The sequence below is a fragment of the Labrus mixtus genome, chromosome 19, assembly GCF_963584025.1.
Source record: "Labrus mixtus chromosome 19, fLabMix1.1, whole genome shotgun sequence".
NCBI classification, from domain to species: Eukaryota; Metazoa; Chordata; class Actinopteri; order Labriformes; family Labridae; genus Labrus; species Labrus mixtus.
In genome coordinates this window covers 9455159-9470541 of record NC_083630.1, presented here as the reverse complement: position 1 = coordinate 9470541, position 15383 = coordinate 9455159, and the positions used below count along the sequence as shown (strand labels likewise).

General features: G+C 39.4%; 1 protein-coding gene across 1 annotated transcript in view; it reads right to left on the bottom strand.

Annotated features, from left to right (window-relative positions):
- The window catches only part of reck (reversion-inducing-cysteine-rich protein with kazal motifs), a 79322-nt gene that overhangs the window by 55299 nt on the left and 8640 nt on the right, over window positions 1-15383 (bottom strand). Inside the window, exon 2 of the mRNA XM_061064928.1 lies at window positions 4930-4988. Within this exon, the coding sequence (XP_060920911.1) occupies window positions 4930-4988 (59 nt within the window). The remainder of the gene's footprint in view (window positions 1-4929; window positions 4989-15383) is intronic.

The following is a 15383-nucleotide window of genomic DNA, read 5'->3' as shown; positions in this document are numbered from 1 at the left end:
CCTTACTTTATTTAAATACTAAAAGCAGGGTTGAATTCAAATTATTTTAATTCATTTGACTTTTTTAGAGATTTATTTTTAGCCTTTCTTTAGAGATAGGACAGTAGAGTCAGAAATGTGGGGAGAGAAAGAGAGGGTAGGTAATGTCATGCAGGAAAAGATTCTCAGAATTTAGATGCAGTAAACAATAAACCCACACAAAAATAAAGCACACACTCCCAGAGTAAGGGACAAATGGTTATTTTCTCTTATTAACAACACTCCAACAACATAATTAGAAAATATCTATAAATCTGATTTTGGACCAAAGACGCTCCCTAGTGTTTTCATAATTGCAACAAGAATTTTCAGCTCCTCAAAAACCAAATTAGTTTTATTATAAAATCAAAGAAAAAGAAGTCAACTTTTTTATTTTTTCTCCAAAAAAAAGTATCAACAATGGGATAAGAGTCATTTGAAAAATCTATTACATAACTGTATCTAAGGCTGTCCCATTAACAATCCTCTTGTTGTAAACAAGAAGGTTTTTTCCATGCAATCGAATCAGGTAGGCCAAGTAACTTAAAGCTCCAATGAGGAGTTTCTTATCTGGATATGAAACAAAATACTGTTGCCTCTTTACAAACTACACAAGCACACAATAACTCTATTAAAAGTTGATTCATGTGTGTACCTGCTGCCAAAGGGTAGGCGTCAGACAAAGCTATTAAAAACATTCTGCTGGAACAGCTTTTTTTTCAAAACAAAGATTGACAGTGAGTGATGCATTTGACTGACAAATAGTTCAGGATGATATTCATACTTTAAAATGACTAAAGCATGGACAGAAGAAAATTAGCAAAGACTGCATTGTCCACGAATCCCCAAGAAGCAACAGTTTCTCACAGGAGCTTGAAAAAAAAACATGAAGATGTTTAACTTTCATGCATACTAATATTTATATTTATTATATTTATATTAATATTATTCTGGAAGTTAGGGTTAGGGTATAACTGTAGAACATGAGGCCACTGCTGTAAATCTGAAAATACATTTAAAATGAAGCCAGTGATGAATGAAATACGCATTTAGATCAAAGGTCAAACTTTCTATAGCTCTGATAAACACCTCCGATTAATTCTTCCCAGTACAAATGGTTCTTTAACTTTGTATTAGAGCCAGGCCGATTCATGATTTATCAGCCAGCCGATAATTTCATTTCAAACCTTTATTTAAGCCTTGAAAATCATTGAGGTTTCCCTCATTTACAATGATGTCGAGATACAGATCAAACAGGGCACAAATAAAACAACAAAGACAGGTCCGGATGATTCTCATTACAAACAATTACACACTGTGGTAAAGTGGTTTGAGGTCATGGTCTTAATCTGCCCAAGTGAAAGTGTCAATCTTGAGTGAGAGAGTGTTGTAAATTGTTCCACATTTTTGGAGCTAAGAAGCTAAAAGCAGATTTTCCAAGTTCAGAGTAAACCCGCAGGACTTGGAGCAATAGACAGTCAGTAGAGCGAGCGTGGTAGGCCCAATGGTCCAGTTCAGCAGAGGTGTTATACAAGATGGTGTACGTCCAATATCGGCCAATATTAGCATATCCAGTGACTATCTGTATGAGCTAATTCTATCGCAGATTTTGACGATATTACTATTTTTATTTTATTTATTTATTCACCAGTCAAATAGCATTTAATTTGAGTATCACTGTATCACACTAGCAGTTCTCCTTCACCAGCAGAGGGCGCTCTATAGATTACAACAAGCATTATCACTCTGCAGAGTGTCACTCAGTGATGCACGTACATGCACAGTCACTTTCCAGTTGAGTGACCATCTTATCTTCAGTATCATTCCACAAGTGTTTGATAACTGCATTAGCGGGATCAACACAATAAATGTGTATTTCAATATCTATCTATCTCTACAGATCTATGACATAGATGAAACATAGATCTAAGAAAGATATCGGCCAATATCGATATTGGTGTCCCATATCGGTCGGGCCCTACTTCAAATCACCTTAAAGACACCGACGCTTCTAAGATGAGGAACTCTGCTGATACCTCAGTGACATTGGAAATCACAGTGGGTAGAACCAGCAGCTCCTCACACATCCAACCCTTATAACCACATGGCAGAATATATTATGTTCATTTGAATCATTAAGAGAGTAAAGTGTGTCACACCTTTCCCCAAGTATTCTGTTGTTTTCCTACACAGGGGAATGTGTTCAGGCCATGGGAAAGTTTTGGATAGTGCAGGCAATCCCAACACTTCTGAGATATGCTCACTTAGACGTCAACAAGGCATCCAAGTTTGTGGTGTGGCTCCACACACACACACACACACACACACACACACACACGAACACACACCCACCAAGCCATCCAAGTGTTGTGTGAACATACGAGGCGAGAGCCTGGGAGAATGCACCCACTGCCAACAGTCTCTGGCTGAAGTGTGAAGTCATGAAACCAAGTGAGTGAGATTTACAGCCTCGCACACTCAGACTGCTGGGAGGACTGGATGTTTTTGTGGATCATCTATTTTCTTCCACAGCTATTAGGCATTACAGTGATTGCAGTGCATTGTTTGGTGTAGCACAGAGCGAGCTGGTTTGAGTGAAAAGACTCTAATAATCCCATTGTGCACTTACATCTAAGAACCAGACACACTCAGCGACTAGCTGGCGAACACAGCGGAACATTAAGCAGCAAATGGGACCGTTTTTAAAGATAAAGAAGTGAGAAGTTGGCGCAATAAGAGCGTAACCCACAATAGACACATGACTTTTTGCGCCCTGCCCCCCTGGATCCGTTTCTGGAAGGTGAGCGCAGCAGAGCCTTGATCAGCTTAGCAAACACCACAGTAGAACTACAAGATCGCGCAGGAATAAAGAGAAACGTGCAAACTACATGTTGCTTTGTCTTTCTGACAATGATTTGTTGTTTTTGTTTGGTGCCAGTTTTAATGTAATGTTGACGCATGCCTGCAGCGTACTCCCGTCAAAAATAAACACCCAGCATATTTGAAACGGAGCAGAGACGGACGGTCCAGAGACGGACCGCGGCGCTCGCTGACGCACCGCATCGCGTATGTGCTTATTGGGGGTAAATATTGAATTTGAAATCCTCAGGATGACACATGACTGAATGCTTATTATGCTATGCTAGCTCTGTGTTTGCTGGTGGTGGCAAACAGTTTGCTGAACAAACAAAGTTTTGCTGTTGCACCTTGTCTCTGCTGCTCTCATTGTGTCTCTGCGCTTTCATTGATTTTAATTTTAATTATTTGAAAAAAGCGTACTGCTGCAATTTTGCTGGCATAGTCCACACTTACAGTACCATTGTATGAATTCAGTTTCTTCTTATCTTTACATTGAGGATGTTTAATTTTGAAAGATGTATTATTAAGTCTTTTCTTTATCACCACGTTGATTTTGAGCTTCTTCCCTTCAAAGAGAACTCTGCAGGGGCTTTTGTGTCTTTTGTGTCTTTGTTTGATCACACTGAATTTAGGTTTTAAAACAGTAACTTTATTCCATCCTCCTCTGACCTTTTAGGAATGAATAATTAAAACACCTGAAACTGACGGAACTGGCTTCATCCAAGGCTTTTAAGGTGATGTTAAATGACTTGGAGGCAGGAACACCTGGCTGTAAATGTGATGTTTAATATGATTTTGATTGGGGTTGATTTAAGAAATATTTTGTGTTTTAGTTGTTATTTAATGTCTTGTTATTATCATGTATTTTACATACTAATTGTATGTGTTGCTGATTATTATTTGTCATAAACTAGGCCAGGATACTCTTTAAAAACTGATTTTTAATTTCAATGACTTCCCTCCTAAATTAAATGTTAATCAAGGAAAATCAAAATGGTGTTAATTTGGACTGAAATCCTTTACAGGTTGAGTTGATTTAAAGAACCATTTACTAAATGTTCTCAATAGAAATCAATTTATGTCCCTTTTCATATGTACAAGTGAGCTCCACACCATGTAGGCCTTTAAGGATTAGGTCTTATGTGGGCCATTTTGGTTCTACAAATAACCACCAGAACCTTTGAAGACCCGCTTATTTTCCGGGTGCGACCAGGCACAAGGCAGCTTCCAGTAGAGCTTAATACGTCCTAGTGATTACAACGTGTGACACCAACCCCCCTACACCCCAAACCAAAGAACCCACCCATACTCTGAACCTAACAACCACCTTTGAAGGCTATTTTGAAGCCATTACACTTCTAAAAGGCCATTATCTTCTCTCCACCATCTTTATGATCTTGATCACTCTCATCTCTTCATTTGTCTTCCACTCGTTCACTCTTATGAAATGTCCCTCCCATTTCTCCACATCTTTTTGTCCATCTTCATCTTTTATGTAATGTCTTTTTCTGGGTTTCCTTCTTCTTTTTTTTGGCTAGCAAAACGATGACGTCAGCCAATAAAAGGACAATAAGTTCTGGTCAACCTCCCTCTTCAGAGTATACTTCAAAAGCTGGAGGGAGGTTTGAACTCTCCGCCTGTTTGCTCGGAGAGCAAAGCTTCTTTACCATCTCTTTTGTGTCTCTTTGCCGCAAAGAAGAACATGGGAGCTTCAGAGAGAGAGAGAGGGGGAGAGAGAAAAAGAGAGAGCATCACCTGCTCCCAATTGAAACGGAGTGAGACAGAACTTTTATTCAACACTTCAAAGCGCATAGAAACAAAAAACTTAACACCACTCCCCTTCAAAAACCTCTATTCATAGGCCGACCATAATGGGCTGAGCAGTTGGCTGTTGTGTGTGTGTTCAAGTGTTTCTGTCTGCATGTGTGTGTGTGTGTGTGTGTGTGTGTGTGTGTGTGTGTGTGTGTGTGTGTGTGTGTGTGTGTGTGTGTGTGTGTGTGTGTGTGTGTGTGTGTGTGTGTGTGTGTGAGTGTGAGAATGTTTTTTTTTCACCTGGTCACAAGCTTCTTTGCAAGGGGAGAGCTCGGCAGCATGGTGGCAACAGGAGGGATCTGCAAAGAGATGGACCAGGTTAGCTGTTACATCACTTTTAGAGCATTACCATTGGTTTAAAGTATCGGGGGGGGGCACACCATGGTTAGCCCCTGCCCAGGCATCAGCATCCCCCCTGTCATGTCTCTGTGCGTCCCTTTGGTGGTCATGCCCCACAGATTGATTCACCATTAACTTATGACTCACAAATGACTGCAGAAATTATGACTGTCTAAAAAATGGATAAAAGCAATCATTGTTCAAACTGCGTCAAACTGTAGTTTGATGTTAAATACTGTGGCAAAGACTTGTTTGTACACACAGAGATGCAGCACAACATTATAAATAACATGTACGTGTCTCACAGCAAAACCAGAGTAATAAAGACACACAGACAGGGGATGTTGGCTAGCAACTAGGCTCCAAACCACAGCCCAGCCCAGGGTTCCAGTAAGAGACTTGGCTCAGTTTGCTGTCAACTGCTCAGTTTGCTGCTTCCCCCTCCTTGTAAGTGGACTTTCAAACCAGACACTTTAACACATTATACTGAGCCACACTCTTCCATTGAGGAACAGAAAGATTACTCAAACATGCAGTCAATGGAACAGCTTTCTGTTATCAGTCCAGTCTCTCTGTTTCTACTCGTCTTTTGTTCATGAAGCTCAATAATACAGAGTTCATCTAAAATAGTGAACTCTATTTATTTAGAGAACATATATCTTATGTCTGTTTCTGTTGTCCAACAGCAGCACAGGTGAGAAGTATTTGTAGACTCATGCTAACGGCAAAATAATGTGTTTTAATTCGAAAAAAAAGTTCACATCCATACAAATACACAATCAAATCTCATGATTTGACTAAATTTCTGGTCACAAAGTACTAAAAACAAGCTCAGCAATGGCCAAAGTTAAGACCAGCATTGAATACTAGATATGGTTTCCACATGTAGCAAAGTTCTAGTTTTTTAAACAAGAATGTTTAACTGTATGGAGCCATATGAGAGATACTTCATGTCACTCAAGCCTAAGGATTGTTGTTGTGCTTCTGCATTCAGACCCTCAACAGAGAGCAGGAAGTTATCTTTACCTCTGTGCTTGTACACTATGCTGCTCTTTGTTAGAATAAGATGGGCTTATACATATAAAGGCAATGTCTGTATTTTCAGAATAAAGGACCAATTAGGTAACAATGAATCTACTTCATTTGATTCAGAATAGAATCTCAGTTCAAATAATGGAAGGTGGGCACTTATTGTCTTATTGTCTCACCGCAGCCCAAAATAAGGTGAACCTCACAATTGTGACGGGTAGGTTAATAACATTTGTTATTGTAGCTTACACGTACTGGTGTTGATTGAAGTAACTGTGTTGATAAGCAGAGAAAGCATGACTTTTTCTGTTTTCCATTTGAAATGCGCTCTTAACCTTCTCCCACCTGACAGGATTAATACCATGAAACATCACACTGTGACAAAAGCTAAATGTGTTTTAGCTTTTGTCCCGTTTGTCAACTTTGAAAATCTCCCTCTGTGCTGCAACATACAACCAGTGAAGCCTTTTCACAACTACATCGCTCTAGAGTCGTAGGGCTGTTGAAATGAAACCTTACTTTAAAGTTGGGTGACGACTGAAATGATATGTTCGATGTTTGGCCTTTAAGTGGTGGATATCTGTGCAGGTTCTCAGTCATCCAGGTTATGGTAAATTTGGAGCTTGATCCAAAGGCAACTGGACTGGTTCTGAGGAGAGGTGAAATGTTCTCAAGATCTTCTGACCTATCGAGGTGCCTTTGGATCAAGCTTCGAATTTAAGCGATGCAGTTTCAACTTCACTAATTAAGTTCCTCCATCCAGCAGCGCCCTGTCCGTGAATCACTGTTTACATTATCAGACTTAAAGGAAAGTGAGTGTACTTGTTGTCAGGCCTGACACAGTCTGATCTAAACCATTACACCACTATACTCTCTTATCAGTGTGTGTGTGTGTGTGTGTGTGTGTGTGTGTGTGTGTGTGTGTGTGTGTGTGTGTGTGTGTGTGTGTGTGTGATTGTTTGTGTGCAGCAGCACAGCAGCAACCCCTCCACCGCTGTGTCTTAAGCCGTCTGACACAGGGGTTCCTGGATTCAATCACTGAGTCTGTTACATCTCTGCTTTTGCTCTAAAGAACAACAGGAAAGTGTGTATAAAGAATGGACTACATTAAGTTCACACTTACACCTTCTTTATGTTTTTCACATCATCATTCAAGAGTCATTTTCTGCAGATCATCATGTATGCTCATTCAGTTATTTGGATTGTCTTCTTCTCTTTCTGTGTTTGTTTCATCTGCATTGCAAATGAAGTTACATGGTGGCCATGTGGGGTCAGCGGAGCAGGCAGATAACACCTCTGACATATAATCAACAACAAAATGATCTCATTCATAAAGCTTTAACATCGACATGTCAAATTCTGATAGGTCACTTCAGGCTCTTACTCCAAAGACAAGTCAGTCTTGAAGATGTTTCGCTTAAAAGTAAAATAAATAACTGGTTTGTAATAAACCCCTTGTTATTCCTCCAACGGGCCGGACGTCAGGACCGAACCGAAAAACATGGCCAAATACTGTGCTGTTACAAAATTTTGTATAGTCAATATTTAAAGGTTTATAGATGTTTTATAAACCATCTCTTAAATGTTTACAGATTATTTGGTAATCAATAAAAAAATATTGTGTATAATGTGTGCAACAATAAACTGTTAACATAACTTATAGCTTTACACATTATTAATTATAACTACAGTTTAATTAACTATATATTTACTCTTTATTGATGATGTTTATTATAAGTTTTACCCAAACATCCAAATATGTTATCCTTAAAATGAAGGTGCATGGAGACAGCAACACTTCCCAACAGCATTTCTTTTAAAAGCAGTCCAAAAGCCATAAGTGTCATAACGGTGGCTACAAACACTTCTTAAATAGCATCTCTGTGATTTATGATAGAAAGCTTTTGTCTATTTAGACAACCAGCAGAGGTAAAAACACCATTAGCATCTATTTGGGGTTCAGTGTATAGGATATCTACGAGACCTCTTTGCTAAAAGCTAACTGCTAACTCCCAGGAATATAGATGCTTTTTAGCTGCTTAATAGAGGTGGGGAAAAAATAGTTTTATGAAAAAATCAAGACTTTTATCTTCTGAGATTTTAAATAGATTTATAACTTCCAAAAATCGAAGCTAAGTGCTAAGGCTAGCTCTTTAACTCAAATGGAGCAGCAAGACATTCAGCCAGTCTCTCAGATGACTGGAGTAGATCCTGAAGTAAGTAGGCCTACTCATTCAAAAATAGACTTTGAATCATGAATCGTTTTGAATCAAAAATATATTCTGAATCGAATCCTGACCCCAAGAATTGAAATCGAATCGGATCGTGAGACGCCCAAAGACTCCCAGCACTACTGCTTAATGCAATGTAAGATAACCAGGTATCATTTGACGTTAATGGTACAAGATTAAAGGACATGGCACTTCTGTAATTACCCTCAAAATGAACACTAGAAAGCTTAGCGATCCTCCAACAGGTTTCTTGGCAACACATCTAACAGCTCCTGAGGGATTTCAATAAAGGGAATCACCAAAGGGCTGACTGACTGACGGGCAATGCCTTCCCTTGACCCGTGTTGCTAGCAAGGCTAAATATCAAGTTTTGTTGACCTTACTTTACTGATTTTGTTAATCTGTCGGCGTGCTTTCTGGCCTGAATGAACTGAGAAGAAAAAAAAAAAACATCGCTCTCTCTCCCTGTCTTTCTCTCTCAGTCGCTCACACCCACACTGAAACAGCTTATTCAAACAATGGCAGGTGACATAATAATTTGAGGGAGGGGGGAGGGGAGGGATGATGGAGGCCATTCAGTCATGTACAGTATGAGGCCCCTGGCTGGCTGCTAATGAGCGCTGGCCCCATTCTGCCTCAGCATACACACAACAGGAACAAGAACTCCCCCTCAGCTACATTGTAACACTCAGTCGCTGGAATAAAGCACAGCGTAGTCAACCTCTCAGCTGCATTGTTATACTTCATTCAGCCATCTAAATTGCACTTTACAGTTTCTTGTATACTTCTATACAAAAAGCCTTCTGGATCCTGAAATACAGGATTGTTACTCATACATTGAGGACTGAACGTACTATTAAAGAATAATACAGAACGGTCGGGAGACGATGAAATACGTGATTCAATCCCTCAGGGAAGGAAACATTAAATGGCACTTTAACAATCACTTTACTTAGACTCTGTGTTTATCTGGACACTTTATGTCTACTACTGTAACTGAACAGCATGTGGAAAGCATTTCTCACTTTCTCAGTGTTTGTGCGCCCTTCATTGCTTTCACACAAGACTATTGTCGTTGAACTACAGAATACAAGATCATCTTTTTCAAAGGTAACAACTCGTCTTCTTACAGTACAGACATTTGTAACAGAGACATCAGAGAAGGTGAAGCAATGAGTTTCAAAAAAAGATCAACCATTGAAAACTTGGTCCGATAGGCCTAATGATGATCAATTCAATGTGCGGTCGGCTATTTTTTGGATTCCTGCACACATCAAACGCTCTTTTTAACTCATTTGGAAGAGTTAAGGTGGCAGCGGTTGCTATAGTGAGACCATCAGAAGTCTAATCCCATTCATTTTGCATTTGTACGCCGCCGACAAAGCAGCCACAACTGAGCCACAGCCGCCCCAGTAAGAGAGAGAGAGAGAGCAAATAATGCTTTGTTCATTTATCAGTACAATGAATGTGATCACTTAACAATCATGTCTTGTTAATTCAACACATTTAGTAGCCCTTAGGGTACTGCTTATGAGCAAGTTCATGCTTTTGGACGGAGACTGCTCATGTTGGATTAGTGAGATGAAAATATTAATTTTCTAATTTTTGATTGCATTTTATCCATGGGCCCTGTAAACCTTTTAAAGTTAGTCCCTTATCCAGGGGTAACCCATCCATTTGGAAAAATGCTTTCAAAAAAGATGATCAAATAAAAAACTGCAAAAATCAATGCACTGCGAGGAGTGAGCTGCGTGAGCCTGGAACCAAAAGTGACACCTTAATGGTAAGCCAGCATTGTCGCATTTGTAATGTCTCACAAATGTACCATGACAGTAAAAACACACACAGGCACACACACACACTTTCATCCTTAAGATAAGTGATGCAGCAGCAGGAGGTGAGAGCTCTCCTGGGGAGGGACATGTGGCCCATCTGTAGGGGGTTAATCAAAACACTAGGGGGTAAATAATGTCTTTTGTGAGACAAAACATTGGTGTCTGTTTTCAAGGTAACACCTGTTAATTAAATTAGTGTTGTTTTTCCATCTCAGCACCTTATGGTGAAATTTGCAAACCACTAATAACACCATCAATCACACTCTTTTCTGCTTTTATGTTGGCCTGCACCATTGCCATATGTGTAAAGAATCTAACACCACATCCATACCATGCAGCATAAAGGAGACAGAAGAGAGCATCCGATAATGACAGTCGACAAGCATGCATGAGAACTCCACATTAACTCCGAATCGGAAACCCTCAGTGGAGTCATGGGGACACGGATGTGGCGTAAATGTGGTGCATAATGGTGAACGAGGCCAGCTGCGGGCCATTTATGAGCCAAATAGAAGCAAGAGAATCGTTGCAGTGTTGATCAAGATAAATATTTGATCTGTGATGGAAAACATGACTGTGGTTCCTGTGGAGTGGAACATTCACAGAGGCTGGGACAAATTTTGCCTTTTCCAAGAGTTGTGCAATGCTGCGAAGTTCCTTCAGACAATACTGTCAGACTGAGGGCCTGATTCACAAAAGGATTCGCTTAACCTGCTCAAATGAATCAAAAAGAAACCGTCTGGTTCACAAAACACACAAAGGGGGTTAAGCGGAACCCTTATTGCGCCGCAGAGCAAACAGCGTCTTTGTGCACCGGTGCTGGTTGGGCGTATTTGAATGTGCAATTACACAGTCATTTGGGGAAAAACTGTCCCCTTTCTAATGCAAATATTTATCATTGCAAAGTGCCTTATTCACAAAAACTGGCGCTAATACCCACACACACACAAGTTAAGAGAAAAACACGTCTGCTGCAGCATTTATGAGAGATGTCACAGGCTAATTTTGCATTGATCAGGAAAACAATTTTGCCTCTGTATGGCTTATAAATAAATGATCTCTTTATAAAGTCTGTATTACTTTTACATCACTATTATTAAGAGTTGTTTTTGTTTGTCATTTTAACAGGCCCCTGCTTGCTCCATTCAGAGAGGAAGCTTTGTTTTTAAAAGGTGAAACACCTATAGCATTTTTCTGGAATCAAAATTAACCCTGACATTTTTCTCCCCGTACCCCCCCTAGCTCATCATCTTTATGTGGACAAAATAGCTCCGTCATCTCCCTGTTAAGTAAAGGTGCTCTTCTCCACATTCAGGTGCAAAACAAGAGTTAATAGAACAGAGCAGGACGACTTTTTGTCTTTGCTCCTGAATATTACTAGCACTATATGTTTCGTGAATTTCAATTTTGAGATGTTACAATGTTACAATTCACTTATCAGACGCTTTTGACAGTACAACACTAATCCATTCATACACCACCAGCAAGCAGCAGGAGCAATGTGGGGTTAAGTGTCTTGTCCAAGGACACATCGGACATGCTGCTCAGCTGGGGATCGTGCCCTCAACCTTCTGGTTGAGAGGCGAGAAGGTCGAGGTTTCAAGATGGAGAAGATGGTGGGAGCAAAACGATGCACCATTTTTGGACCTTCAAGCCGCTGCAATCGATTCTTAGTGATTTAGTCCCTGAGATTTTTTACATGTTTTCACCAGTTTTGTACCAGTGTTAGACTTAGCTTCCCAGGCTAACATGACAGGCTACTTTAACACTCTGAACAGATTTGAGGCCTTTAGTAAATTTGGCTACATGCACAATATGCCAGGTGTCAGACATTTATTTAAAAACACTAACAACATAGTTGATACAGAAAGTGACATGTCATTGGCTAACGATGTAACCTGTTACAGATTTTAAAAAAAAAAACACATTAAACTTACATTTTCTGATTTAAAATTGCATGAATCCATTTTGCAACTTTGATAGAACAATTGGAAAACTCAAAACTTTTCTACAAACATCTCAGCAAAACTACAGACACACCTCTTTCTCCTACTCTGACACAGAAATCTCACCCCTATGATCCTTGTGTCCTTGTGGGAACTTTTTCTGCAGAGGAAGAAGTTGAGCACAGTTTGAGCTAAGTCAGCAATTTAAGTCGAAACTTCTACTTGAAAAGGAGCTGTAATTTATAGCATGCATTAACAAGTCCACCACAGTCTAATTGATTTAGTAAACTGATTACTGAAAGACTCATCATTCACATTTCAGATGCGTTGTTTGGCTTTGTCTATTCATTCTCACTGCAATAAATACAAACAGCATGGGTTATATCCTCTCAACCACAGAATATCCTATTAAATATTTAACTGATCATTAATCAGCTTTGTCAGGGGGAAAATGTAACTGTCAAAATACATTTCTTCAACTTTTTGTTGGTTGAGCCACAGCACTACTAACAGCAAAGCTTTTTTTTTTGACTGCCTCTTTGCGTGAAGTGGCAATAAAGAAATATTCAGTCAGCCAAAAGAAGACGCATATTGTGTTCAGGATGTGATGGTGATTGTTACTTTGTTGTTGTTTTTATTTCTGCTTTGTAAAGTGACCTGGAGTGCTTTTAAAGACGCCTTTAAATAAAATGTATTATTATTATTTAAATAAGGCCAAAATAAAATGAAAGTTGGATTATCATTGATCTCATGGACCATGGAAGCATATGTCCTGAAATCTAAATACTACACATAATTATGTATATTTACACCAATTCCCCTCTTTTTTTGTGTAAGCCAGCACAAGCTCAAAGCCTCAGATCTTCAGTCATTGTTGAACCGAAGCTGCCGTATGTGAAGAGAGAGAGAATAGTCCCTATTGAACAAATTTACTTTGACAACGTTTCAGTATCACATGTTGCTGACGTATTGGTAATTAAAAACAAAAAATTCTCTAACATTTGTTGCCGCGTTAACCAAAGCGGTATCCTTTGATTTTCACTAGATCTGTTTCAAAGTTTACAAATCTGGTATCATGACAACCCTACATTGCGTAACAGTTTTTCCTTAATGAACATAGTCTGACTGTTCTATAAAAAAGTGTGGTGTGCCTCACATGCAAGCTCCAGGAACTTTATGACCAGGACAAAAATGGGACACAGATAAGAACAGAAAAGGAACCAAACCAGGATTGAATTAAAAGGAAGGGTTTTTCACACTTCAACTTAACTGTGCCTTTTCTGTTTTTATTATTACCAGTCCAACATCTTAGCGTGCAGACTATTAAAGAAAGCAATTTTTTCTTCACTTCTGTTTTTCCAAGTGCCACCCATTAGAGGCACCGGGCTGCCACACTTCAAATGGCCAGGGCAAAAAGAACTTTTTCAACTGTGACAAACAATCTGGAAATAGCAGCCACACTTCTGACTGGGAGCCAGCTGCTGGGACGATAAGGGAAGGAATTCAAGTGCACCCCCTTCTATTTAAATGTAACATTACCCTGGGTTTCCTGCCAGCCAGTTTCCTGTATGTTTATGTTGGAGTTGAGCTAAGAGGTGGACGTAATGTTGGAGTTGAGCTAAGAGGTGAACGTAAGGCTTGGCACTCGTTTTTTTTCAGGGCATTGGCAGGATTCAAAAAAGAAGGAAATGGTGTTTTGTTTAAATGACTGAAAAGCCATTGGGCATTGGTGATGAATAACTGCACTGGATGGGAGGGGAAGATATCAAAAGCACTGTAGGAAATGAACTGGTACAGGATATAAATCAATGTCAAGAATAATCAATCAACAGAGAGCGGAGTGAGTGCCCCAACAGAAAATGTAAAAAATACTATACTATTATCATTCTCAATCATTCAGTTTTTAAAACTGGGTTAACTCTCAACAAACACATAGCAAGTCTTAGACTGTTTTCTCATATAAAAACACTTTTTTTATTCCTTTACTATAGCTGTGCATAAATATTAAACACCACTGCCAGACATTTTCCAGAGCATTCCTTACAAAGGTTTTATTTCCTAACAAGAGGCTAATAACTCAACCTTATTAACTGCAAAATGTAAAAATTCTTCTTGTGGCTTTTTCGAAGCATAGGTAGATCCCTCTCATAGAACATCATGTCTGGTTGTAATCTTGGTAAAGCTAAGGAAGGAAATACATTCATAGAAAGTCTTTGTTGCTTAAATTCCATTTACTCCCGACAGTGATCACTAAAGATGGTCTCCTACATTGTAAGGAATTTCCTGATGTTGCAGGCGTTTGATATGTCAGTCCCTCCAATCATTGTTTTTGGACTGCATGAAGTAACTTGTGTAGGATGACTCTTCCACAAGCTACAGCTAGCAAGATTTTTCAACAAGAATGGAGGGTATAGTTTGAGATGGTGACCCCCAACCCTGGACCCACAAAACGAATATATTGCTGTCAAAAATCAACATCAATTCCAATTATTTTTGAAGATGAAACTCCCAAAAGATGAAGGCTACTCACACTTGTTCTTACCAAAAGAAGTCTATATAAACTATCATAGTTTTAGCTAAAGAATGCTGACCTCATTTTGACCACCTGAGAATGGGTAAAGCCTTGTGCACTGGGAGCAGGGAGTAGGGCCTTGATAGTACATTTTGGCCCTGGGGAAACATAGTGGGTAAATCCTGTTGTTTGGTCAGCAAATTAATTTGAGAAATGAGAGAGAGAAAACACAAGAATGCTATTCTTTCTTCTGTAGTTACACACTTTAAATTACTACTGTACTCCTGTGTCATAAAAAATGTCATGACTAACTTCGGGGTTGGGTAGGAAGAGATCACTCCATGACAGGAGGACAACTATAAGAACTCTTTGACATTGTTGTCATCATCAGCCAGAAGAAGCATTCAGACAGAGACTAAACAGATAACAAGTTCAGCCCTAGCAAATGTGTCTGTACGTCTGAAAACACAACCAATGCAGATGACAAATTACATTACAGTTTTTAGCTTTAAACCAAAGTTAAGGGTAAATAAAACAACAAACATGGATTTATCTTAGCTTAAAGATTACGCTAGACAAAATGCACAGTGACATGCATGTTAGTATGTGGGGAGCCACACATGCACAGAGCTCCTACTCTCTTCCTGCATTCCTCAGAGTCGCAGTAGACTCTGTGGGGGAGAGTTTAATGGATGGAGGCCAAAGGTCACTTCCTGTGAATTGATTAATTGAGATTTGCCATAAGGAGCTGAAGGCGCATTGAAGGATCAACAGGGCTAGAGAAGCAGAGGAATTCAGGAGA